The sequence below is a fragment of the Taurulus bubalis genome (genome assembly GCF_910589615.1).
Source record: "Taurulus bubalis genome assembly, chromosome: 6".
In the NCBI taxonomy this organism is placed as follows: Eukaryota; Metazoa; Chordata; class Actinopteri; order Perciformes; family Cottidae; genus Taurulus; species Taurulus bubalis.
The window spans coordinates 18201179-18227118 of NC_136594.1; the positions used below are offsets into that span (position 1 = coordinate 18201179).

Here is a 25940-nt window from a genome sequence, read left to right on the forward strand (position 1 = left end):
GTAGTAGGCATGGTAATTATGACTTACACTTGTAAATAAATAATGTATATGTGTGAATTACAATACAGAAGAAGGATGTAATAATCAATAATCAATACAGCCTTTTGACAATGTGTATTAATAACATAATAGAACGTCACTGTTAGTTTTTTTTATCATTTAGAAGTATTTCAGGTATGCATGGATTGTGTTAAACAAGATGGATGCCTTACCCTATAGCGCTGAATAGCAATTTGTTTAAGGGAGACTCACAAGAGGGTGGAGTGAGGACATCAAGCACTGGAGTGCCATCTAACTTGTTGTTCAGGGTCCATTTGTCGCATGCTGTGGCTCATGCACCCTCAGAAGTTGTATACTGTATCACCTTCGAATGTATTAAATCTGTTTTATTATAACTCATCGAATCTGAAACTCTTCTTCGCATTTACCCAAAGATTTTTGAACCCAACAGTAGTTACTATGAGTTGTACGGTTGGGGGTAAAGTCCTGCCCGTCATCGGGCCACAAGCTGATTTAAAAAGGATGAAGTGTTCTTCTATTCATCATCATCCTGACCTCAAATCCATCAGCTGTGTATCCAGTTTTAGTGATTATTAACCAGGCTTTTAGGTTACTCTGAAAAGTTCCCTATCAGCAATGTGGATTTTCAGGACTACTATGAGTTCTGTTTGATCCTTTTGAGAAGCTGTGCTGGTGAAGGAATGTTGAAAGAAATATGTCTATTTATGACGTTATTCTATCAATGTTTTCGATCAAAGTGTTTGAGCTAATGTACTCAAACACATCCTGAGAAGTACAAACACAACATTCTTTCTTAGCAATGTCTCTGTCTATGTCACTGGAAGTTTTGAATTTGAGCCTTCCTTTTGAACGACGCCCAACTCTTCAAAGAAATGTTTGAATCTCGTTTGTAGAATACTTTACTTACCAGCATTAAGTATTGTAAATTATTATCAGTTCTCTTTTCTGGTAGAACAAAGCACTTGGTCAACTATTACCTTATAAAACACTCAAAAGGAAGAGTATTGAATGTTATTCATGTCCCATTTGTTGTGTGTGATACTCTTAGCACTGGTGTCAAACTCAAGGCCCGGGCGCATCTGGTCCGCCACATCATTTTATGTGGCCCGCGACAGCTTCGCAGACCTGTTTTCAGTGGGTCGTTAGTGTGTCGCGGACCCGTTTTCGGTGAATCGCGGGCCTTTGCATGGGCAAAAAAAATAATCATGTGCTTTTATTTTGAAGGGGATTTTTTATGCAGCGGAGTGCCATGTATTCACTCCTCAATGCTGCGTTCGCAACACGCTTTACTTGCTGAGTTTACACGTTGGACTATTTGTGATAGTTAGCTTCATTACCGACTTTTTTATTTCATGTTTGTACATGAAAACACTGAGCCTGTTAAAAAATATGTGTGTTGTATTACCTTGTGTCCTTAATATGCACTTTTGGGTTTTTAATTGAGTGTAAAAGGGAATATTTCTAACTAGCTTTTGTTTGTGTTGGCATACTGTGATATTGTGTACTATCTCAGGTTCAAACTACAACATCTTTTCATTAAATCAATTTGAGAAGTTGAAAATGTTCCTCGCTTTGGGCCTTGGCTTGTCATTCAGAGGTGATGGGGGGTCAGCAGCCAGGCCAGTTGAGAACCACTGCCCCAGACCACATGCATTCTTATTAGCTCAATTATTTGTTGGCCCAGAGTTATGTCTTTCTCAACTGTGACAAAAAAAGCTTTGAACAAAGTTAATATAATAACGTGCGTTTGATCTTTTTCTTTGTTATTTTCTTCTGTTTTAAGTTAGATCTTTGATAGAGTAATGTGGGTTTCTTAACCCTAAATTAAATGGATTTATGTTATTGTAAGAGAGACATTTGCTTACATATATTTTTACATTTATATAAATGCATGTATTTATTATTATGTTCGGTAGTAGTTCAATTTATAGCCTTACAGTTACAACCAGCCCTTTGCGGGCGACCATGATGCTGATGTGGCCCGGGGTGAAAATGAGTTTGACACCCCTGTCTTAGAGGATAAGCAAACACCTGGTGTCGCAAATAAGAGAGGTATCTGAAACATCCCCCCAATACAAAACTTGATGTGACCTTAAAGGTCAACTAAAATTAACTATTTTCCTAACATTTACCTCCTGTTTGTACAAAGTATAACTCCTAAATAAAAATAACGGAAAATAAAATCATGAATAAGGGTAAGCATAAAACATAGTTAAAATGTGCATATCCCAATGTCACACGGATTACATCATTTAATGGTTGTAACAATAATGTAAATGCTTCTAGCCCATGCTGTGCATTGTCTTTGTCAGCTGCAGGTAATACTGCTTCCATAATTGTGTCACTTCTCACGATTTTCAACATGAATCATAATTGCTTTACAGTCCAGCCTTTACAGGCCTTTTGTTCAAACAGGGCCATGATGACATCGCCATAGTCATGCGGTGGACCAGGAAGATCCCTAGCACATTGTTCTCTCCTGGATCCTCGTCATCCTGTTGGGACATCTGTTGATACACTGGAGACTGTTTAATTAGGGCAGTATTATTGTAAGTGCAGCAAGATGAGCCAAACATTTTGCTTCCTGATAGTAAGGTCAAGTGTCTCCTGTTTCTGGGTGTTCAAACCACGATTCCTCGTACCCATTAGTCGTCTGGTCTGTGTAATATGTATAGTTTGCTGCATAGGGTGATAAATAAGGTGGGGTCAATATTGGTTTGAGCAGATGGCAACAAATAGTTTAAGGTGCTACACAGTGGTGTATTGTAAAGCAAGGCAATAGAGGCTTCTTAGTTTTCACAACTGGGTTTAATGGATCACCGTGTCCGTGTGTCGCCATTACATGCATAACATTCACTTTGTATGACTTTCGGTATATGCGCAAGCGCATTAGATTACCGTATATGACAGTATAAAGTACCCAAAAGCCATACTTGAGTAAAAGTAAAGATACTTTACTGGAAAATGACTCAAGTAAAAGTGAAAGTCACCTATTAGAATACTACTTGAGTAAAAGTCTTAAAGTATCTGATGTTTTCTTTACTTAAGTATCAAAAGTATTTTTCTGATATAAAATGTACTAATGCAAAGGGTCAGAATGTTGAGAATTGTGAAGTGTATTCTTTTAAGTGCTGTGGCCACCAGGACCAAGGACAAGGAGTTGTGTTGATAATAATTGTGTTGGCTGTGATCCATCCAGGAGCAACAATGTCCAACATAATATATTGTAGATAAGTATACTATCTACAGTGAACTTATCATCATAATTCTCCAAAAAGCAATATGACACTATGAAGGAGTTGTAACAGTGCATTTATAAGTTCCGCGCGGTACCGGTCCGTGGGTCCCTTGGTACCGGGCCGAACAGAAAGAATGAATGAAAGAAAAAAAAAGAAGAAAAGAAATCAAGGCCGGAAAAAAAATGTATTTGGAAAAATGACCGGATGCATCCGTCTGTGCGGAACCTCATACGTAACATCTTGACACATGTCAGGAGGTTACGTGTATACGTTAACTTAAAAATGTAAAAAAAAAATTTAAGTCTGTTTCAACTCTGCCGGTGTTCTGGATTAAAACCAAGGCAGAGTATTCTGAGATCGCCAAAAAAGCACGAAAACCTGCATCCATTTCAACATCCTGTCTTTGTGAAGCGGGTTACAAGTTAAGCAGTAGACTGGACATAACGAACACAATATTCGGCGATATTGTTTTACGCGTAACCCGGTCCATGGCGCATAAAGGTTTGGAAGCGCTGGACTAGAGGATCTACAGGGCAAATGCATAATATTGTGATTGCGTGGAGCCTGTGTTGCACCTGTCCTACTTTTAAACACAACATTGAGCTCTCCTTACACAGACACTCCCTAGGCCTCTATTCACTCCTCCTGGGTTTTGTTGATTTCTTCACTCGGTTGAGACAAGTGCCCATATTGGTTTCACCTTCCTTTGTAACCAGACTTCACCACAGAGGAGATGGGTGTCTGTTTATGAGTTTTCATTGACCCAGTTATCTGTAGACAACCGGTGTACCTTCTTACAGTGGGTGTGGTGAATCCAGGTGCTAATGAGTACTTAAAAGGGCCCTCTCCACTTTGGTGCATTTCAGGTCTTACACTTTACGACTTTAATGAGGATCCAATCTCCTGGTTCTCACCATTTGGACTAGACCTGACTGGTGAAGTATCTATATTCTTTTTTAAATTATTGATATAATGCTGCTGTGTTCTGTCCCTTGTGCTCATCCTGGATAACAAACGGTCCAAACTTGATAAGATAATAAGGTCTACCATAGAGTCCTCTACTGCTACGCAATATCTGTATACTAAACATTACCGGAGCCACACATCTTATTTCATTGTGCCGTTTCATTCTATAAACCCTGCTGGTTGTAGGTATTAGGACACTTCATTTTTAGTCCAAAAACAGCAGCTTGATGCTTTAGTGGTGGTTAATGAAATGTGTACCACTATCGCAATAAATTATTTCTTTCACATTGGTTTTAATTCAAATAAATTCATGCAAATGTATTGTCATGGATATTCTGGCTCTGGTGATTTGCCTCTCATTGGTCTCAGCTGACAAGCTAACTTGTTTTAATGTGTTTACTTAGTGTACTGTTATAGGTTCCTCAAACCAAGGTAGTAACCTGAACCTCTCTTCTTCTTCGGTGGTCCTGAATACCAGTCCAATCCTATCTATCTTAATTCTGTTAACTTTGATTATTAGTGCATGAAATGTAGGCCACTATTACATCTCAGACCAATTTCTTATGGAACAAAATTACCACCGGGCGAAATTATTTTCTTAGTACCAGGATCGGAGTGGCAATCTTGAACTCCGTCTGAGGAACAGCTTCTCCCCTCTGGGAGATATCTTACCCACCTTTTTTTTTTTTTTTTAGGCCCTTTCCTCGAAAATTGCATACCACACAAAAAAGGGTGTATCTCTCTGCAAAGGTTGACTTTGATAAAAAATGAAGCAGAACAAAGTTAGAGAGGGTTTAGTACAGAGAAAATTCAGGCAAGTTCTCCAAAATTTGCATTGGGGCACATTTGCGCGCATCTGTGACATTTGAATTGTTTCATGTACCAAACCATATATTTCACTTGTCTATTACTTATGGTGTTCAATACATCCAAATACAGCAGTTTGGGGCTTTTTTTCACAGAACAAGCTATGATTTATTTATTTTGCACAATTCAAACAATAAAATAAAAAATCACAAAAAAAATTAATATCACAGTGCAGGAAAAGACAAAAAGCCAACTGGGCTTATTTGAAGCCTCCACCTATATAATATTTAAAATTTTACAAAATTACAAACGTAAATTGAAATATGCATAAGAAAGACAACAAAAGGAAAGAAGAGAAAGAAAAACAATGTAATCATGTCAAGTCTGTGTATGCGTGTGTGTATGCATGTGTGCATGTGTGAGTGTGAAAGTCAGCATGGTTTATGTTTGTTCAGGGACTTTGGATTAAACCTTTGTGGCAATTTCTAAGCAATGGTAACTAAAATGTAGATATAATATATAAAATATATATATATATATATAATAATAATTTACAGTTTTATATAACAATCATTCAGCCCCAATATAAAAAGTAAAGCAAACACAATTACGAATTGAATCACACAAAGCAAATTTGACCTCAAACCAAATTCTAATCCGACCTTGAACCGAATTTATCGAAAAAGATTGGCAAATCAGTACATTAACGATTGAATGTGCAAACTTTTGAAGACCGAAGGGCTCCATGATGTTTCAACACTCACCTGAAATTAATTGTGAATTGTAAATGGTATTGACTCAGGACTTTGTGCGCCAGTAGTGTTTGAATTTAATCTTAATTTTGTTATATTTTAATGATCCTTTAACAGACAAACGGGACTATAAATTCTCACACTCTTATTCACTGGCACATTTCCACTTCCTATAGCTCCTGCATTCCCACTCCGTCTGTCTAAGGTAAGTACAAGACTTTCAGAGGAATTAACTTTGTTCTTGGCAGCATCATTTTGAAATGTGTTTGAAAAGAAATCTCTCTTGTCTTTTTCAGCCCACTTGTGTGGTGGATGTGTTCCATAATGGGGGCGCCTGGGGGTTTATTGCTGCTCAGTATTTTGCTTATTTTTATAGAAAGCACTTCAGGTAAACCATCTGAAATATTTTCATTATGATGCATATTAATCGTGTAATCTTACTTCCACTTTTGAAAAAGACAACCAACAACTTTATATCATTATTATATTACCTAAATATTAAACATATAAATGCAATTGTATATGACTGCACCATTACATCAACTGAAAACCTATTGTACATACTATCACACATTATAATGTCATTTTTAAATATAAATTCGTTAAAACAAGTGCAGTTTCAAAAGACTTAAAACCTCACACTCAGTGATGATTTTAATTATGTATAATATACATTTGATTCAAATCTATAATAAACTGTCACATTTTTAATTTATTTTCTGTGAAATTGTACTCAATAATAATAATAATAATAATACCTCAATACAAATGATCATGAAACAGAAAAGTTTAGTTAATTTATGGCAATTGCCTGGAATGGCTTTATTTTCACCGTTTTAATGGGAAAAAAACTACTCAAAATGATCAGCTTCATTTTAAACATCTTCACACCTTAATCTAATCTATAAATGTAAGTGTTTTAGGATGAGTCAAGACTCTTGTTCTTAAGAGAATTGAATGTTTAAAAAAATCTCTTCTTTTAAAATAAAAATAAAAATAATCAACAGAGGTGAATAGAACAGAGCCTGCACTTCTACCAACTTCACCTGAACCGACATCAGCGTACTTCCCCATCACTGGCACAACAGTAGCAGGCAACAGCACAGAAGTTGAGGGGGAGGTCCGTCTGGCCAATGGAGGAAACAGCTCCTGCTCTGGCACAGTAGAGATCTTCCACCTTGGACACTGGGGGACGGTGTGTGACGATTCCTGGGACATGGCTGATGCTCAGGTGGTGTGCAGACAGCTGGGCTGTGGCATGGTCCTGTCTGCACTGCACCTTGCACACTTTGGACAGGGCACAGGTCCCATCTTGTTGGATGATGTCACGTGCAGAGGCAACGAATCGAAGCTCAGCGAGTGCAGCCACCGCAGGTTGGGATCTCACAACTGTGGTCACTATGAGGATGCTGGTGTCGTCTGTGACGGGGAAGGTAGTGAAGGTAAACCTTTGTACTAAAGGCAATTAAGTCTCTTTGTGTAACATGCTGTCTGTGGTGTAGCATTTAGCTGTCAAAATGTTAGTGACCACTGTCTGGAGAAATATAAAATAACCCTACGAAGCTTGTAGGAGTCTAATAAAGCATGAAGGATCCTTGTGGGTAGTATATTAGTACCTGAAGGATCCCAATGTGGCTAGACTGTTTTTTTTTCTCCTACTTCCTTCTAAGTTTTGGACTGCGCTGGCTCCTGTGATCGGGGGAGGTTTCTTAGAACAAGTCACATGTCTTACGCGGAAATGTATGCACAGTTGGGTACCCAGCATGCACCAAACCAACCATGTTTAGGCATAAAGGTTATAACTTTTGAAATGTTAACTGAACGACACAATTTTTTGAATGAAACTCCTTCGTAACACCTCAATGCTTTGTTTTGCAGTGCTTTTTGTTGCAGATTCTGATTCTTTTTGTCATTATTTTTACAAAGAGGGGTCTTACAACTCTGTAGGTTGTTGTTTAGGCCTTGAAGCATGGAGTTGGAAAAACTCGGCGGCCGCTCAAGGAGGCATTTTTGGGGAATCTGGCTCATATCATGCTGGATGTTCATCGTTATGATCAAAATATGTTATAAAAGTTCTTTTTTTATATATTCATTTTTTTAATAAAAGAATTCTGAAAAAAAAATATATAAAATAACACAAGTAATACAACTCATTTGGGGTTCATACGACTACTTGAACAGACCTCACTAACCCTCTAGAAGGACTTCTCCCCCTTGGGGACCTGGGGCTCAAAAGGTGGAAAAAACTACGAAAAATTATCTGCATTTTTCCATTTTAAACATCTTCACACCTTTTTCTTATCTAATCCATAACTTGTTGTGTTTTAGGATGAGTCAATACTCTTGTTCTTAAGAGAATTGAATGTTTAAAAAAATATCTTCTTTAAAAAAAAAAGCAGGCAGCAGTACAGAAGTTGAGGGAGAGGTCCGTCTGGCCAATGGAGGAAACAGCTCCTGCTCTGGCAGAGTAGAGATCTTCCACCTTGGACACTGGGGGACGGTGTGTGACGATTCCTGGGACATGGCTGATGCTCAGGTGGTGTGCAGACAGCTGGGCTGTGGCAGGGTCCTGTCAGCACCGCACCTTGCACACTTTGGACACGGCACAGGTCCCATCTTGTTGGATGATGTCACGTGCAGAGGCAACGAATCGAAGCTCAGCGAGTGCAGCCACCGCGGGTTGGGATCTCACAACTGTGGTCATTTTGAGGATGCTGGTGTCGTCTGTGACGGGGAAGATAGTGAAGGTAAGCCTTTGTACAGCTAAAGGCAATTAAGTCTCTTTGTGTAACATGCTGTCTACGGTGTAGCATTTAGCTGACAGAATTTTAGTGACCACCTACAGGAGACATATAAAATATATGCTTTACACTACTTGTATTATTATCTTCACACTTGTAATTTATATTCTGTTTAATTGTACTCATACAATACCTCAATACAGATTGTAGCGGCAATCTTGTCTCCGTCCGGTAATCCCTATTACCACTACTGTTACAGTCTGTGTATGTGCAATGAGTTTGACGCGTAATGAGTCTTCAGAGGCAGCAACTCCGTTTTAAAAGTTTACTCAAAAAAAAATAAAGATACAATAATCATTCAGTGCTCAACTGGGCACAACGATAAATAAACTGTCTTGCTCCACAGACTGATTAACCTCAACTCAGGGCTATATGCTATGACGTAGTCAGTGACCTAACTTAAAGGAGCATTTCAACACACTTTTATAAATCACTATACACATCTTATTAAAGTCTATTATGACTCTTACACAGATGATCCTGAATCAGAAAAGTTTAGTTAATTCATGGCAATTGCATGTAATGGCTTTATTTTCACCTTTTTCACCTTTTTAACCTTTTAAGCCCGCGGCGCCCTTTATCGGACAAGAAAAGAGAAGACTAAGTCAAGTGACGTTACCTAAAGGATCTCCGGAACCACAACGTTGATTAACTTCATTTAAATTGCTGAAATACAGTAAAGCGGTGTGGGAAGAGTTTTATAAGCTCAAAAAAACCGTACCGTTAAGTTTATGTAATTACATAAACCCTGTCACCTCGCCGTCACTTCTATGCGGCGGCAGTAACATTTTACTAGATCTTTAATAAATACACTTTACAAAGTCAGATTTCAATAGGAGACACCTCTTTGTAACCCTACAAGCTTGTAGGAGTCTAATAAAGCATGAAGGATCCTTGTGGGTAGTATATTAGTACCTGAAGGATCCCAATGTGGCCGGACTGTTTTTTTTCTCCTACTTCCTTGTAAGTTTTGGACTGCGCTGGCTCCTGTGATCGGGGGAGGTTTCTTAGAACGAGTCACATGTCTTACGCGGAAATGTATGCACAGTTGGGTACCCAGCATGCACCAAACCAACCATGTTTAGGCATAGAGGTTATAACTTTTGAAATGTTAACTGAACGACACAATTTTTTGAATGAAACTCCTTCGTAACACCCCAATGCTTTGTTTTGCAGTGCTTTTTGTTGCAGATTCTGATTCTTTTTTTCATTATTTTTACAAAGAGGGGTCTTACAACTCTGTAGGTTGTTGTTTAGGCCTTGAAGCATGGAGTTGGAAAAACTCGGCGGCCGCTCGAGGAGGCATTTTTGGGGAATCTGGCTCATATCATGCTGGATGTTTATCGTTATGATCAAAATATGTTATAAAAGTTCTTTTTTTATATATTAATTTTTTTAATAAAAGAATTCTGAAAAAAATAAAAATAAAATAACACAAGTAATACAACTCATTTGGGGTTCATACGACTACTTGAACAGACCTCACTAACCCTCTAGAAGGACTTCTCCCCCTTGGGGACCTGGGGCTCAAAAGGTGGAAAAAACTACGAAAAATTATCTGCATTTTTCCATTTTAAACATCTTCACACCTTTTTCTTATCTAATCCATAACTTGTTGTGTTTTAGGATGAGTCAATACTCTTGTTCTTAAGAGAATTGAATGTTTAAAAAAATATCTTCTTTAAAAAAAAAAGCAGGCAGCAGTACAGAAGTTGAGGGAGAGGTCCGTCTGGCCAATGGAGGAAACAGCTCCTGCTCTGGCAGAGTAGAGATCTTCCACCTTGGACAGTGGGGGACGGTGTGTGACGATTCCTGGGACATGGCTGATGCTCAGGTGGTGTGCAGACAGCTGGGCTGTGGCAGGGTCCTGTCTGCACCGCACCTTGCACACTTTGGACACGGCACAGGTCCCATCTTGTTGGATGATGTCACGTGCAGAGGCAACGAATCGAAGCTCAGCGAGTGCAGCCACCGCAGGTTGGGATCTCACAACTGTGGTCATTTTGAGGATGCTGGTGTCGTCTGTGACGGGGAAGATAGTGAAGGTAAGCCTTTGTACAGCTAAAGGTCATTAAGTCTCTTTGTGTGACATGCTGTCTGTGGTGTAGCATTTACCTGACAGAATGTTAGTGACCACAGGAGAAATATAAAATATATGCTTTACACTACTTTTATTATTATCTTCAAACTTTCAATTTATATTCTGTGTAATTGTACTCGTATATTATACCTCAATACAAATTATCCTGAATCAGAAAAGTTTAGTTTATTTATGGCAATTGCATGTACTGGCTTTATTTTCACCTTTTTAATGAAAAAAAAAAAAACTACGAAAAATGATCTGCATTGTTCCATTTTAAACATCTTCACACCTTTTTCTTATCTAATCCATCAATTTCAGTGTTTTAGGATGAGTAAAGACTCTTGTTCTTAAGAGAATTGAATGTTTAAAAAAATATCTTCTTTAAAAAAAAAAAGCAGGCAGCAGTACAGAAGTTGAGGGGGAGGTGCGTCTGGCCAATGGAGGAAACAGCTCCTGCTCTGGCACAGTAGAGATCTTCCACCTTGGACAGTGGGGGACGGTGTGTGACGATTCCTGGGACATGGCTGATGCTCAGGTGGTGTGCAGACAGCTGGGCTGTGGCAGGGTCCTGTTAGCACCGCACCTTGCACACTTTGGACACGGCACAGGTCCCATCTTGTTGGATGATGTCACGTGCAGAGGCAACGAATCGAAGCTCAGCGAGTGCAGCCACCGCAGGTTGGGATCTCACAACTGTGGTCATTTTGAGGATGCTGGTGTCGTCTGTGACGGGGAAGATAGTGAAGGTAAGCCTTTGTACAGCTAAAGGCAATTAAGTCTCTTTGTGTAACATGCTGTCTACGGTGTAGCATTTAGCTGACAGAATTTTAGTGACCACCTACAGGAGACATATAAAATATATGCTTTACACTACTTGTATTATTATCTTCACACTTGTAATTTATATTCTGTTTAATTATACTCATACAATACCTCAATACAGATTGTAGCGGCAATCTTGTCTCCGTCCGGTAATCCCTATTACCACTACTGTTACAGTCTGTGTATGTGCAATGAGTTTGACGCGTAATGAGTCTTCAGAGGCAGCAACTCCGTTTTAAAAGTTTACTCAAAAAAAAATAAAGATACAATAATCATTCAGTGCTCAACTGGGCACAACGATAAATAAACTGTCTTGCTCCACAGACTGATTAACCTCAACTGAGGGCTATATGCTATGACGTAGTCAGTGACCTAACTTAAAGGAGCATTTCAACACACTTTTATAAATCACTATACACATCTTATTAAAGTCTATTATGGCTCTTACACAGATGATCCTGAATCAGAAAAGTTTAGTTAATTCATGGCAATTGCATGTAATGGCTTTATTTTCACCTTTTTCACCTTTTTAACCTTTTAAGCCCGCGGCGCCCTTTATCGGACAAGAAAAGAGAAGACTAAGTCAAGTGACGTTACCTAAAGGATCTCCGGAACCACAACGTTGATTAACTTCATTTAAATTGCTGAAATACAGTAAAGCGGTGTGGGAAGAGTTTTATAAGCTCAAAAAAAACGTACCGTTAAGTTTATGTAATTACATAAACCCTGTCACCTCGCCGTCACTTCTATGCGGCGGCAGTAACATTTTACTAGATCTTTAATAAATACACTTTACAAAGTCAGATTTCAATAGGAGACACCTCTTTGTAACCCTACAAGCTTGTAGGAGTCTAATAAAGCATGAAGGATCCTTGTGGGTAGTATATTAGTACCTGAAGGATCCCAATGTGGCCGGACTGTTTTTTTTCTCCTACTTCCTTGTAAGTTTTGGACTGCGCTGGCTCCTGTGATCGGGGGAGGTTTCTTAGAACGAGTCACATGTCTTACGCGGAAATGTATGCACAGTTGGGTACCCAGCATGCACCAAACCAACCATGTTTAGGCATAGAGGTTATAACTTTTGAAATGTTAACTGAACGACACAATTTTTTGAATGAAACTCCCTCGTAACACCCCAATGCTTTGTTTTGCAGTGCTTTTTGTTGCAGATTCTGATTCTTTTTTTCATTATTTTTACAAAGAGGGGTCTTACAACTCTGTAGGTTGTTGTTTAGGCCTTGAAGCATGGAGTTGGAAAAACTCGGCGGCCGCTCGAGGAGGCATTTTTGGGGAATCTGGCTCATATCATGCTGGATGTTTATCGTTATAATCAAAATATGTTATAAAAGTTCTTTTTTTATATATTAATTTTTTTAATAAAAGAATTCTGAAAAAAAAAAAAAATAAATAACACAAGTAATACAACTCATTTGGGGTTCATACGACTACTTGAACAGACCTCACTAACCCTCTAGAAGGACTTCTCCCCCTTGGGGACCTGGGGCTCAAAAGGTGGAAAAAACTATGAAAAATTATCTGCATTTTTCCATTTTAAACATCTTCACACCTTTTTCTTATCTAATCCATAACTTTTTGTGTTTTAGGATGAGTCAATACTCTTGTTCTTAAGAGAATTGAATGTTTAAAAAAATATCTTCTTTAAAAAAAAAAAGCAGGCAGCAGTACAGAAGTTGAGGGAGAGGTCCGTCTGGCCAATGGAGGAAACAGCTCCTGCTCTGGCAGAGTAGAGATCTTCCACCTTGGACAGTGGGGGACGGTGTGTGACGATTCCTGGGACATGGCTGATGCTCAGGTGGTGTGCAGACAGCTGGGCTGTGGCAGGGTCCTGTCTGCACTGCACCTTGCACACTTTGGACACGGCACAGGTCCCATCTTGTTGGATGATGTCACGTGCAAAGGCAACGAATCGAAGCTCAGCGAGTGCAGCCACCGCGGTTTGGGATCTCACAACTGTGGTCACAATGAGGATTCTGGCGTCGTCTGTGACGGGGAAGGTAGTGAAGGTAAACCTTTGTACAGCTAAAGGCAATTAAGTCTCTTTGTGTGACATGCTGTCTATGGTGTAGCATTTAGGTGACAGAATGTTAGTGACCACAGGAGAAATATAAAATATATGCTTTACACTACTTTTATTATTATCTTCACACTTTCAATTTATATTCTGTGTAATTGTACTCGTATATTATACCTCAATACAAATTATCCTGAATCAGAAAAGTTTAGTTAATTTATGGCAATTGCATGTACTGGCTTTATTTTCACCTTTTTAATGAAAAAAAAAAAACTACGAAAAATGATCTGCATTGTTCCATTTTAAACATCTTCACACCTTTTTCTTATCTAATCCATCAATTTTAGTGTTTTAAGATGAGTAAAGACTCTTGTTCTTAAGAGAATTGAATGTTTAAAAAAAGATCTTCTTTTTTAAAAAAAAAGCAGGCAGCAGTACAGAAGTTGAGGGAGAGGTCCGTCTGGCCAATGGAGGAAACAGCTCCTGCTCTGGCACAGTAGAGATCTTCCACCTTGGACACTGGGGGACGGTGTGTGACGATTCCTGGGACATGGCTGATGCTCAGGTGGTGTGCAGACAGCTGGGCTGTGGCAGGGTCCTGTCAGCACCACACCGTGCACGCTTTGGACACGGTACAGGTCCCATCTTGTTGGATGATGTCACGTGCAGAGGCAACGAATCGAAGCTCAGCGAGTGCAGCCACCGCGGGTTGGGATCTCACAACTGTGGTCATTTTGAGGATGCTGGTGTCGTCTGTGACGGGGAAGATAGTGAAGGTAAGCCTTTGTACTAAAGGCAATTAAGTCTCTTTGTGTAACATGTCTGGCTCATATCATGCTGAATGTTCATCATTATGATCAAAATATGTTATAAAAGTTCTTTTTTTATATATTAATTTTTTTAATAAAACAATTCTGAAAAAAATTATATAAAATAACGCAAGTAATACAACTCATTTGGGGTTCATACGACTACTTGAACAGACCTCACTAACCCTCTAGAAGGACTTCTCCCCCATAGGGGACCTGGGGCTCAAAAGGTGGAAAAAACTACGAAAAATGATCTGCATTGTTCCATTTTAAACATCTTCACACCTTTTTCTTATCTAATCCATCAATTTTAGTGTTTTAGGATGAGTAAAGACTCTTGTTCTTAAGAGAATTGAATGTTTAAAAAAAATATCTTCTTTAAAAAAAAAAAGCAGGCAGCAGTACAGAAGTTGAGGGGGAGGTGCGCCTGGCCAATGGAGGAAACAGCTCCTTCTCTGGCAGAGTGGAGATCTTCCATCTTTTTTTATATATTATTTTTTTTAATGAAACAATTCTGAAAAAAATTATATGAAATAACGCAAGTAATACAACTCATTTCGGGTTCATTCGAGTGACCACCTACTGGAGAAATATAAAATATATGCTTTACACTACTTGTATTATTATCTTCACACTTTGAATTTATTTTCTGTGTAATTGTACTCATAGAATACCTCAATACAAATGATCCTGAATCAGAAAAGTTTAGTTAATTTATGGCAATTGCATGTAATGGCTTTATGTTCACTTTTTCAATTGAAAAAACTACTAAAAAATATCAACATTGATCAATTTTAAACATCTTCACACCTTTTTCTCTCTTTCTTATTCTTCTTCAGGGGACAGGTCGCCTGAGTGAGCTGTTAACATACAGTAATAATACAAACATATTCCTTATTGGGATAGTTTTAAGATCTTTGTTTTCCCTAAAACATAAGATATTATAATCTGGTGTTACTGTATTGCATGATCAATCTCATCACACTTTGTATCAATCCTCAATTAAATAACAATTAAAAAGAAACTATAGGGGTTACAATGAAATTGACAATACCACTATGTTCTCCTTCTATTTGTATAGTACCAGTACAGTCCTGAATTAAATATAATACATGTGGGCTATATGCTTTATGTATGCTATGCTTTTTTGAAAAAGATGTTTTTGCATTTGTTACTTTTCACACAAAAGCATGGATTACTCTTCAGAGCAAATCATTATTTTTCCATATCATAGTGAGTGTAAACTGATGTGTCATCGAATCACTCTGTATTATTGTTGTTATTCATCAAACAAAACTCTGTACCTTGATGGAAAATGCAGTAGTCAACTAATTAAAAGTAAAAATTTGCAACCATGATTTTGGTCCAGAGTGAAATTTGTCAACCATTATAATAAATTGCCATTACATTTAGCAATGCTGTTCAAGCTAGCCAGCGGATGAATAATGATAACTTTCGTGAGCCCTTGTCTTTTCCTTCAGGCAACACCGTGAGGCTAAAAACTGGATTACAGTCATGGAACCATGCTACAGAGTCCCTTGACTATCTGACATACTTATCCCATTCAAAAGGGGATGTTTACTCTAAAATCTGGGAACCCTTTTTGACATACATTGTCATTACTTCCAACCTAATAAAGAGATTATGTTTTATTTTAAATATTACGAAACTCTAGTCAGGTAAATGAAGTGTTGACCACTGTGTGCACAGATAGACCCCTAGTGGTGCTCAGGCGCCTGCCCTTTTGCCCTCGATGAGAAAAGTGCCCCTTCTGCTGGAGCCCAATTTGTTTTCCTCATTCAACAGTATTTAAGAATAAAAATTACTCTTTCTGTCATCAATTCCCCCCAAATGTGTTTTGATATCTGACGGGGCATTTATTTGAGTTCTTGTGAGAATTTCGCCCCGACATGCTTTGTGGCGCTCACAAGCCCCCGCCGCTCCCCTCCTCCTCCTCCACTTAGTGCTCATGCAGTGCTGAGAGCCAAACGGGTGCAGCCTACTTCTTCTGACCCGCAGCATCAGACAAACAGGTAATGACGGTGTTTGTGCAATCCCCCGACGTTGTTTGGTGATAGATTAACCACAACATTAGCGCCGTTGAATACATTACATCACAACTGGTCCGGCGTTTCCTAAAAAAATGTACAAACAAATAACTCACGAAATCCTTGATTTCAAAGCCTTGTCCAGCTGTTTACTGACGTTTGTCATGTTTAATGAAGAGAGAGTGGGAGAGATATACAGGCATGCATCTTCTTTGTGTTGTATAAATGCCGTTTAGACAATTTCGAAAGTATGTTGAATTTATGTTTATAAATGTCACGAGAATTCACAGCTAGAAAACATGTAAAAAAATGCAATTAACTTTGCATTCATCCTCTGCATGGAAATCAGCACCCCGGCATTTGAAGTCACTGCTCTTGCATCAGACGCTCTGCAAGAAGAAAGCCTGGACCACTCCACAGCCTTCAAGCTAATTGATGGTGTAATTCACAAAAAACAAGCATTGAGGTCTGAGGAGAAGTTTGCCTAGATATTTCAAGGTGCGTCAGAGAAGGCAGAGGCTCTCAACATTCCTGTACTGTTGTGCCTGTTCAGGAGAGGACACGGAAAGTTGCCTGTTATTCATTTATTTATTCAATTTGATAATTTGAGTTAGTTTGTTAACAAAAATAAATATAAAAGTTAAAAATATACTACTGTGTTTTTAATTTATTATTATTATTTTTAATTTCATAAATAGTTTTGGCGATGGGTTCCCTTTTTTTTGGTTTGAGCACCTGCCCCCCAAGATGTCTGTGCACGTGCCTGGTGTTGTGGTTGGTCACCCTCCAGCTGAAGGTCACAGTATACATGGCTCTGCTCTCTAGGAAACTCATAATAATGGCCAGTGTATGCAGGGGGCGTTTCATTTATTTAACTGACGTGCCCAGCGCCCAATAGAATGGCCCGCTGGCATCGAAGCGGCGGGGCATCTAATGACCAACGTTTCCCACTCGGGTTAAGGGTTTAGAGCAGTTGGGGCTAATTTCCGCTCGGTGCTGTGGCAGTCTAGATTAAGAAGCCCTCCGTTTTCCTCAGCCGACAGCCGTCGTCATGTCCAACAACAATGCCAGCAACAACTTAATTATCGCTCAAAGGGCCGTAAAGCAGCTCCGGTTCGAGGCCAGTATCCGGAGGATCAAGGTACGAAACCCGTCAACGCAAACACGGAAGACTTCAGCCTGTTGAATGGCGGAGACAAACTGTTGCAGGAATGACACAGACTGGACTCTTACATCACTCGTTTAACGAAGTGGGCTGTAAAGTTCCGCTCAAGACCCGTAGTGACACATTAACTGGTTTCAAGCGAACTAAACCGCCGCTACAGGCGAACCGTGTCTTCCGCGTTTTAGCGCCTGTCAGTTAGGGAAGCGTCCGCACTTTAAAGAGTCAAAGTCTCGAGGGAAGGGACTCGTTTATCAAAGTTAAAGCTCCTTGAGTGTTGCGTTATCGAAGGGAAACAGTATCTGAACAGTATCTTTTAAAATGTTACCCTGCAGACACACCCGGGCGTGCGCTGTTGCTTGCAAATGATATGCAAAAGAAGTGCCGGTTAGTCCACGTATGTAAATGAGGGACGGGGTACATTTGACAGCAGGCCAGCTGGAGCATTACAACTGTGACGGGCTGTTTGTGTTTCCTCTCATCACATGTCTGGCTCTGCAGGTGTCCCAAGCTGCTGCTGAGCTGAGGAACTTCTGTCTGCAAAATGCCTCCAAGGACCCCCTCCTGGTCGGGATGCCCTCCAGTGATAATCCCTTCAGACCCCCAAAGTCCTGCTCCCTGTTCTGAGGTAGGCCTGCTTGTCCTTCATTGAGACTTCAGCTGGGCTGGGGGGAAAGCTGTACAACTGATTACATTATAGGGAAGAAATGAAGTATACCTTTACAATCAGTTAGGCAATATGGAAAGCCACCAAGAGACCTGAATTAATTGAATTTGAATTATTCACTGCATACAACTCTTGGGCTGCAACTAATGACTATATTTACAGGTTTATTCAACCTTTGTCTGTAATCAGGAAACAAGGGAAACTCCATTAACATGTCTCCTTTAAACAGCATCTCCTGGCTCAATCACTTTTCATTTTAGAAAAATGTATGAATAAAATTGTAAATATATCAATCACATTTAAATGTTTTGCTGTTATTATTTACACCTGTCTTCAGAGAATAGGGCTTTTAACAGTTTTTTTTAATTTGTTTTATTGTTCTTAGGTTAAAAGGATAATAAGCCTTATCTTATGGAGATCAGTGTTGATGTCAAACGTAGTGAGTTGAAGCAATTCATTTCTCAGTGGCCGCTATATTGATCCAGAAAGAAGAGTTCTCGTGCTGGATGAAGAAAGAGACGATTTTTCAGCTGCAAACTCAGCTTTCTCACTCAATATAGCAACCAATGAGGAATGTGTTGCTTCAATCAACTACATTTACCCTCAACACTGCATGGACATCCACATAAAAGCTGGTGTATATTCCCTTTTTTATGTTTCCCAATTATATCTGTTTATCTACAGCAGAAAGAGAGGTGGAGGATTTCTTAATTTACCCATGGAAGGCTTTCTTCACTTCTACTTGATATCGCTGTCGATCGACCAGCAGCTCCTCTTGGGATGGTGCAACATGGTAGTGATGGGTTCGGGGGAGGGAGCTGCTTCACTTGCCAAATTTTATGGTATCATAACTCTCATCTGTTACAATAAAGCAGGGCCAAACTCTACATGTTTTTAAATAATGTTATTGACTCTAACTTGACTAATGATTAAGCCATTCTTGGTTTACTTACTTAACATGTCCGGTTTCAATTTCCTAAACTAATGGTGTCTTTTTCCTGTCAGTGAAATTCAGCCCACGTGATTGGCTACTGAGAGTGCAGTGCAACTTCCTCTTGTATTTTGTTTAGCAGGTCAAACATTAACTTAAACCAGGTGCTGCTCAAGAATCAGAACATTTTGTGTTATATACACTGCATTGTAATGTGTGTCTTTACAAAACATTAACTGTGTATGTGGCCAACAGACACGCTGGTAGCTTTTGAGCTAAATTGATTGGTGTCTTAATCAATGTTTTGTGGCAATGGTAAAGGTATTACTACTATTTGAAGGTACAGTGATATGGTACAGACTTTATCCATATCAGAGCAGGGCATGCGGTTGTCTTTTCATTCAGTCTTTTTTTCTGTATATATTTAACAGCCTGTTAAGGTTGCTTTTGTCAGCCTAAATGTTCCTGTCATAAAATAATTTAAGAACACGTCAAGGCCTTACACTGTTGGATAGTGAATCCTGGTAGCAAATGTAATGTATCTCACTTTAGATACACAAATGGCCAAACTGCAAATGTTAAAAAAATATCCAATTATTGCTTATGAATCATGCTGCAGTGACTTGTTGCATTAATTGTTTTCCACATGGGAATCATATTCCAATCAACCAAAACGTGTACTACTGTTCGCTTTTCTCTTTCTAAACTTTGCTACTTCAGGCAATCTTTTAAATAATAAACTACCTTTCCGGATTAATTGCTGTATGTGATTTATTTTTATTTTTTGGGGACCATCAATCCTTTTTTTTTTTTTTTTTTTTTTTTTTTTTTTAATGTTTAAGTATATTTTTTTTTAACACTTTTGAACTGTTTGAGACTTCATGACTCGTACGCTTTTAGTTTTCTTCTAAAACAGGGAAAAGAAGATGTTACAGCAGGTTGCTTTATTTAATTGTGGGTCAGTAACCCGACTCCGCTCATAGTTAGGTGGATGGGATGAGTGTTTTGTTAGCTGATGAACTGCTGGACTAAATTTACTTGGTAATAAAATACTACGCTGGACATCTGGTGACACTGTCATGAATGTACAGGATAATACCATTACCTCAACATTAACTCACAAGTTGCTGTTTCATGTCCAGGCAGGACTATTTCTAATACTGATACATGCTGTTTGCTCCACTTGTGCTCTCAGAAACTGAATACAATACCATGCTGAAATGTACTTGATTGGTTGAAAAAGAAAACTAGTTAATACTTTCACACCATGTGCGCAAGTCAAAGTTTGTGAACAAGTTGTTGGACTGAATCATTTTCAACCCTGAAGCTTCAATCTAGTCGTTTGTCGATGGTAATTAGCAGAAGTGCCATCACCTGGAATTAAAAGCGGCAGCATCTGTCAGAGGAAAGTTTCCCTTTCCTGCTCAGGTAAGTTACTAGAGGCATGATAACTGATCATTGTTGCTCTAGTAATTTAGTGTATGTCATCTCAGTATGTGTGTACACATTGTTTTGATCATGTTGTGGTGCACACTGTTTACATTTGCATGTGAGTAAAATGTCCCCTTGTTGCTAATATGTGAATATGGCATCCAGATGGCTTCACGGTTTGGCCAAAATGGAGTTAGAAGATGCTCGGAGTACTCTGGTAATACTGACATCTTGTACCTGAAATATAGAAGCATGAACTAAAAAGCTTCAGTCCATGAATGCTGGAAAGAAAGTAATCCAATACCACGACTAAGCACCATCCCTCTGTCCTTAATTTCCCCCCTACCTCCCTGAGTTGATGACTACTTTGTTTAATTTCCTAAATGAATACACTCTGCTAATTTGTATATATTGAGTTTTGTTGTGTATATATTGAGTATTTTCATTCCAATATTTGTTCTATGTATCCTTGTTTGCTACTGTGACAAACAAATGTCCCCTTGGTGATGAATATAGTATACATCTATCTATCTACAGACTCCTATCTGCTTAAGGATCCCAGCCCTTTGAAAGAGCTCTCTCTCGGCTCCTCCTGGTGGGCTGACAGGGAGGAGCACAGAGAGCAAGGAGAACCCCTCAGGGTGGGTAACGATGAATGCAATCGATGAATGGGTTAGGGTTCGTTCTGGGGGGGAAACTAAACGTCTATCATGTAGGAGCATCTAAAGGAAATGGATGAACATGTGGCCAGGCTCCAGGACATGCTGAGATGTGAACGGGCCAAAGTAAGTTGTACGTGTGACACATTGTGGAATATGTTCAAGTCCCCCTTCTCAAAACCATCTCTAACCTCTGTGCAGTGCACTCGTCTGCAGCTTCGGTGTAACCAGCAGGAAGCGGAGCTGAGGCTTCGAGAGCAGCACACCAACAGACTGAAGGAGCGATTGTCTCAGCTGACTGACCGACACAGAGAGAAAGGACCCTGTGAGACTCTTTCTGTCCTGTTACAGATAGTCACAGAATATTTACCCCACAGCTGTTTGTGTGTGTATATATATATATATATATATATATATATATATATATATATATATATATATATATATATATATATATATATATATATATATATATATATATATATATATATATATATATACATACACACACACACAATTTCCTGAAACCACTAAACATTTACCATCTTGCATTGTTCTATACAGCAATAGAGGTGTTGAACTTTCCGCCTGGAGGTCGAGGCAAAAGAGAACCGCCAATCAAATCATTCAGGTCTACTGCCAAGTAAGTTGATGGTATCATCACCTTCTGAAAGTAGCCTTCAAATGAATTTTCCACCTCTCGCTAATCCTCATTTGCTTCCTCTACCGTGTAGACGGGAAGAAGCAACACTGCGTCTGATGCTGGAGCGCAGAGAAGCAGAGCTCAGGGAGGCGATGAAGCTGCGCCACAGCCTCACCACTTTACTTCATGCACTCCGAGTCGACATGGAGCATGTGAGGAAGAAGAAAGTTAACTTGAGGCCAGTTCTGTTAAGAACTAGAATTGGTCATATTGGGCCCAAGAAAGGATAATTCTTAAAGTTATTTTCACAAAACCACTGTCCATTGTATCAAATGGTCTTCCTCAGCAGAGGCTGTTGCGAGTTAAGGAGGTAGAGCAGAGTTTGCCTCACACAAGGTACATTTAGTAGCCGTTGTGGAGCTTGAAAGTTAATTTGGACATTCGTCCCTTGAACCTTTAAGCAACCATGGACCAAACGTCCTTAAAGTGTTCAAATCGGCTGAGGAAGGTCGTGTAAAATGATCAAAATCTCCAGGATGACGACTTAGAAGATCCTTGTTTTATTTCTAAAGGACTGTACCCAAGGCTGAGTCCAAGATGATTATTCAAAATTACAAGTCTAACTCAGTCTAACCTTCTTTTAAAGACCCTGTCAGATGTGGTGGATGTTCAGGAAGCAGTCCAAACTAGAGACAAAAGGCTGGATCAAGCTGAGCGAGCGCTTGGTGACCATGTAACAGGAGGTGTGGTTCAGAGTTGGAGGCAGGTGCAGAAGAGGCTGCGTGACGTCTCATCTGAAGGTGAACACCCGGGATGAACTTCTTCAAAATTCTGCTTTGATTTGTTGTACCTTTCTTCTGAGAAAACTGTCAAGAATTACGCTTTGCAAATATACGTCTTCATCTTTCATTTATTTTTGCTAAACCAATGATTGAGAAACACTTGCCTGAGGAGAACAATATGTGGTCTTTCTTGACTGTGGAGGCCACACTGGCGGTGATACCGACCATGAGAAGCTCCTGGCTCGGCTAGAAGCTGAGCTGAAGGAGAGTCAACAGCTTGTCAGATTACAACAGCAGCTGCTGCAGGTTCATTACACTTACACACACATTATTCTTGTATGAACTTTTGTAAATCAGACTTAGAAATACTGCTTTTGTGCAGGACAACCTTGCTTCACCCGTCACCGCTGAACTGGCTGATTCCTACTTTTTGGAAGAGTGGGAACGTCTTCAGGTGCGCTGGGCAGAGCTTGATCATCAGAGGCGAACTTTTGAAAGGGAGAGGCAGTCCTTCACCGACGCAGCCATCCGACTGAGCCATGAGGTGAGAAGAAAATTAAGCAGACAATGTTATTAATTTGCCTCAAAGGGCTTTACAATCTGTATAGTGTATGATGCCCTCTGTCCTTAGACTCTAGATTTGGATATGGGAAAACTCTGAAGAAAAAACTTGCTGGGGAAAAGAATGTAAGAAACATGAGGTCGAGCAAACAGAGGAGGGATCTCTCTCCCTTTCATTGTGCATTTACAGTCCTCCATACAAAAGATCCCAGCATACTGGCTTAACCTTATAAGCTGCGTCCTTTTTCTGATTTCACAGATACGAGGAATTGTGTTTTTTTAAAACTAAAACTCTGCTTACACATCATCCACAATTCTGATCGAATTCCTTTAACGTGCTAAAGTACAATAACCCTTATAAGAAGATACGTGTCCGTTTACATTAAAAAAAACTCCTCAACATGACTATGCGACTATAACGTTTCACTAGAATGCTCCTAAGTACCCTTAACAACGGCGGATTTCACTCAAAGTAACTTCCCTGTAACCGTAGAGACTGAGTCTAACAGTAGTTGTGAGTATTGGAGTCTCTCACTCCAAAGTAGGAACTGGAGTTTTTATTTTTGCTGCGTTTCGAGGTTCTGCAATCTCATTGGTCCTCAGACTCGTCTGAAACTGCATCAGATAACACATGCGGAAGGAGCCGGTCAGTTACATACCAAGTTTGTTACGGTGCGAGCAAGTTTCAGCTTCATTTTTCTATTTCTGAACCACGTTTTTTGGACTGAAAATGCTTTAAAACATGTCAATACTTGTGTTTATTGTGATTTATTTAGCATATTTTGATGCTTTAGGTCGTAAGCTTTCTAAAGATGTGCAGTATTAATCTGTGGCATGATGGGAAGGCACCGGACAATGCAATTAAATAAAAACTTGGGGAGCAATCGAGGAATAATTTTTTGCTCCGGCTCTTGACTTTTCATCATATTTATGCAGAAAATAAGTATAATCATTATTTTACTTTTTAAAGGCAAAGAGTTGCGGATTAGTTAGAGATCAAGGACAATAGGGTCTGGTATTCATATCAACGTCATATGAGCTGTAGAACACCTCTGGCTTATAAGGTTTTAAAAGGCTGCTTTTTGTGTTTACAGCGTCGTGATTTTGAGCAACAGAAGGCCACACTCCTGAAGCAGCAGTATCTGTGTAACTCCCCCCTGTCTGGTAAAGGAGCACCAAGCATCAACATAAGACGGAGCACAGCACTCGGTGAATGTGCAGTTACTTTTAACCAATAGAAAATCAAACGATTTTTAGGCCTCTGCTTGAAAATTGCAAACCCAAACTAAAAAAGGTGTATCTCTGCAGTCACTAGGGCTTTTTGAATATCAGTCTATATGTTACTGGTTAAGAGTAAATGAAGACGATACACAGCAAAAATGAAAAGGTTTCAGGTCCGCCTAGGGAAAAAAAGTACTTTCAGGATGATTATTCCTTTGAAATTTGCGCACATCTGTGACATATCTTCAAGTTGTAGGGCGCTACTATGACAGGCTTTTTTTTTTCATAAAACAAGCTATGATTTACAGTTTTATATAACAATCGCTCAGTCTGCCCCCTCCTAGGAGGGGATTTTTTTTTTTACGGGTGCAGTGATGGGAGAAAAGTCCTTAACACATTATGTCCATGTGACTCCAGGTTTCTCAATTTTGGGGCCCGCTGGCATATCTGACTGTCTTCCCATTACACCATCTTCCACCAAGTCAGGGACAGCTTTTGAATCACAAGAGGGAGGATTCAGAGTTCAAACCCCAAGCACTCCTGAGCTGTACTCTGCCCTCAATCTGTCTTACAACTGCAGGTTAGTCAAGTCCTGCTTTCATAGCAATGGCAGTTACCCGAAAAGAAAAAAAACCTAAACAAACGTCTTCAGCTTTGCCTGATCGTACAGCATTCGCTGTAATGTCAGTGCTTTGGATAAAGTCTGGTTCTGTGTGGCGCTGATGCAAATTAACTTTTGTGCAAAGGTTTTCTCCACTTTGGCCCAAATGAAACGGTAAAAATGTTCACCATCACCACTGCTTTAACTCACTTCTCTCTTCTCCCTCAGAACCAGAGAGGTTGATAACCAGACAGAGACATGGGACGGTCAACTAGACAGGATTGTGCATACGCAACAGACTGCACACTTGGACTGGTCTTTTTAATACCATTTTTAAGATAGCTGGTCATTAAAAACATATGCCACCTTATTTCCACTTTTTAAATAATCAATAAAGGCTGATTATATTTCACTCCCGGTTTGTTTGTTTTTTCCATGGAGCTGTTTAAAAAGAGAAGAAAAAAAATAATTTGTAATCCAGCCAGGCAAATAAAATATTTTCTATAGTTTCTAATTATGAATGCTGTTAAGCATTTTTGGACTACTGTGGCATTTATTTTGTCTTTGAAAAATAATCAATTGTACTACATTAGGATATGATTCAATTGCTATTTTACATACTATATTTGCTTGACACATTTCTTACTTTCTATAAACCAGGAAATATATTTCGATTTGCCTTTGCTAGTACATGGGTAGACCGGAAATGTTTCCTATAATAATACATAACATTTTCTGATGTGAAATATTAAGTACCTCAGGGCTCATTTCACCTCTTGGTCAATTTATACTGCGTCATGGAATTAATGTCCACTGCTGTATGATACTTGACTGTCCCTATGAAGGCGAATGATTATTCCCAAATTATCAAACTAGTCGAAAGCTGGCAAATAATTATGTGC

At 39.3% G+C, this 25940-nt stretch overlaps 2 protein-coding genes across 2 annotated transcripts; both read left to right on the top strand.

Moving 5' to 3' along the window:
• Window positions 1–6109: 6109 nt before the first annotated feature.
• LOC306737456 (scavenger receptor cysteine-rich domain-containing group B protein-like) lies at window positions 6110–11435 on the top strand (the record flags this gene model as incomplete). Its single annotated transcript, XM_079219190.1, has 5 exons — window positions 6110–6173; window positions 6847–7227; window positions 8185–8532; window positions 10284–10631; window positions 11068–11435. 5 exons carry the CDS (start codon window positions 6110–6112, stop codon window positions 11433–11435), a joined length of 1509 nt encoding a protein of 502 aa, XP_079075316.1.
• Window positions 11436–21077: 9642 nt separating this feature from the next.
• Window positions 21078–25363, top strand: LOC306737458 (afadin- and alpha-actinin-binding protein; the record flags this gene model as incomplete). Its single annotated transcript, XM_079219192.1, has 11 exons — window positions 21078–21212; window positions 21288–21356; window positions 21432–21555; window positions 21795–21873; window positions 21965–22085; window positions 22520–22673; window positions 22858–22961; window positions 23038–23199; window positions 24311–24425; window positions 24855–25017; window positions 25267–25363. The coding sequence occupies 11 exons, from the start codon at window positions 21078–21080 to the stop codon at window positions 25361–25363; spliced, it is 1323 nt and encodes a 440-aa protein (XP_079075318.1).
• Window positions 25364–25940: the final 577 nt, after the last annotated feature.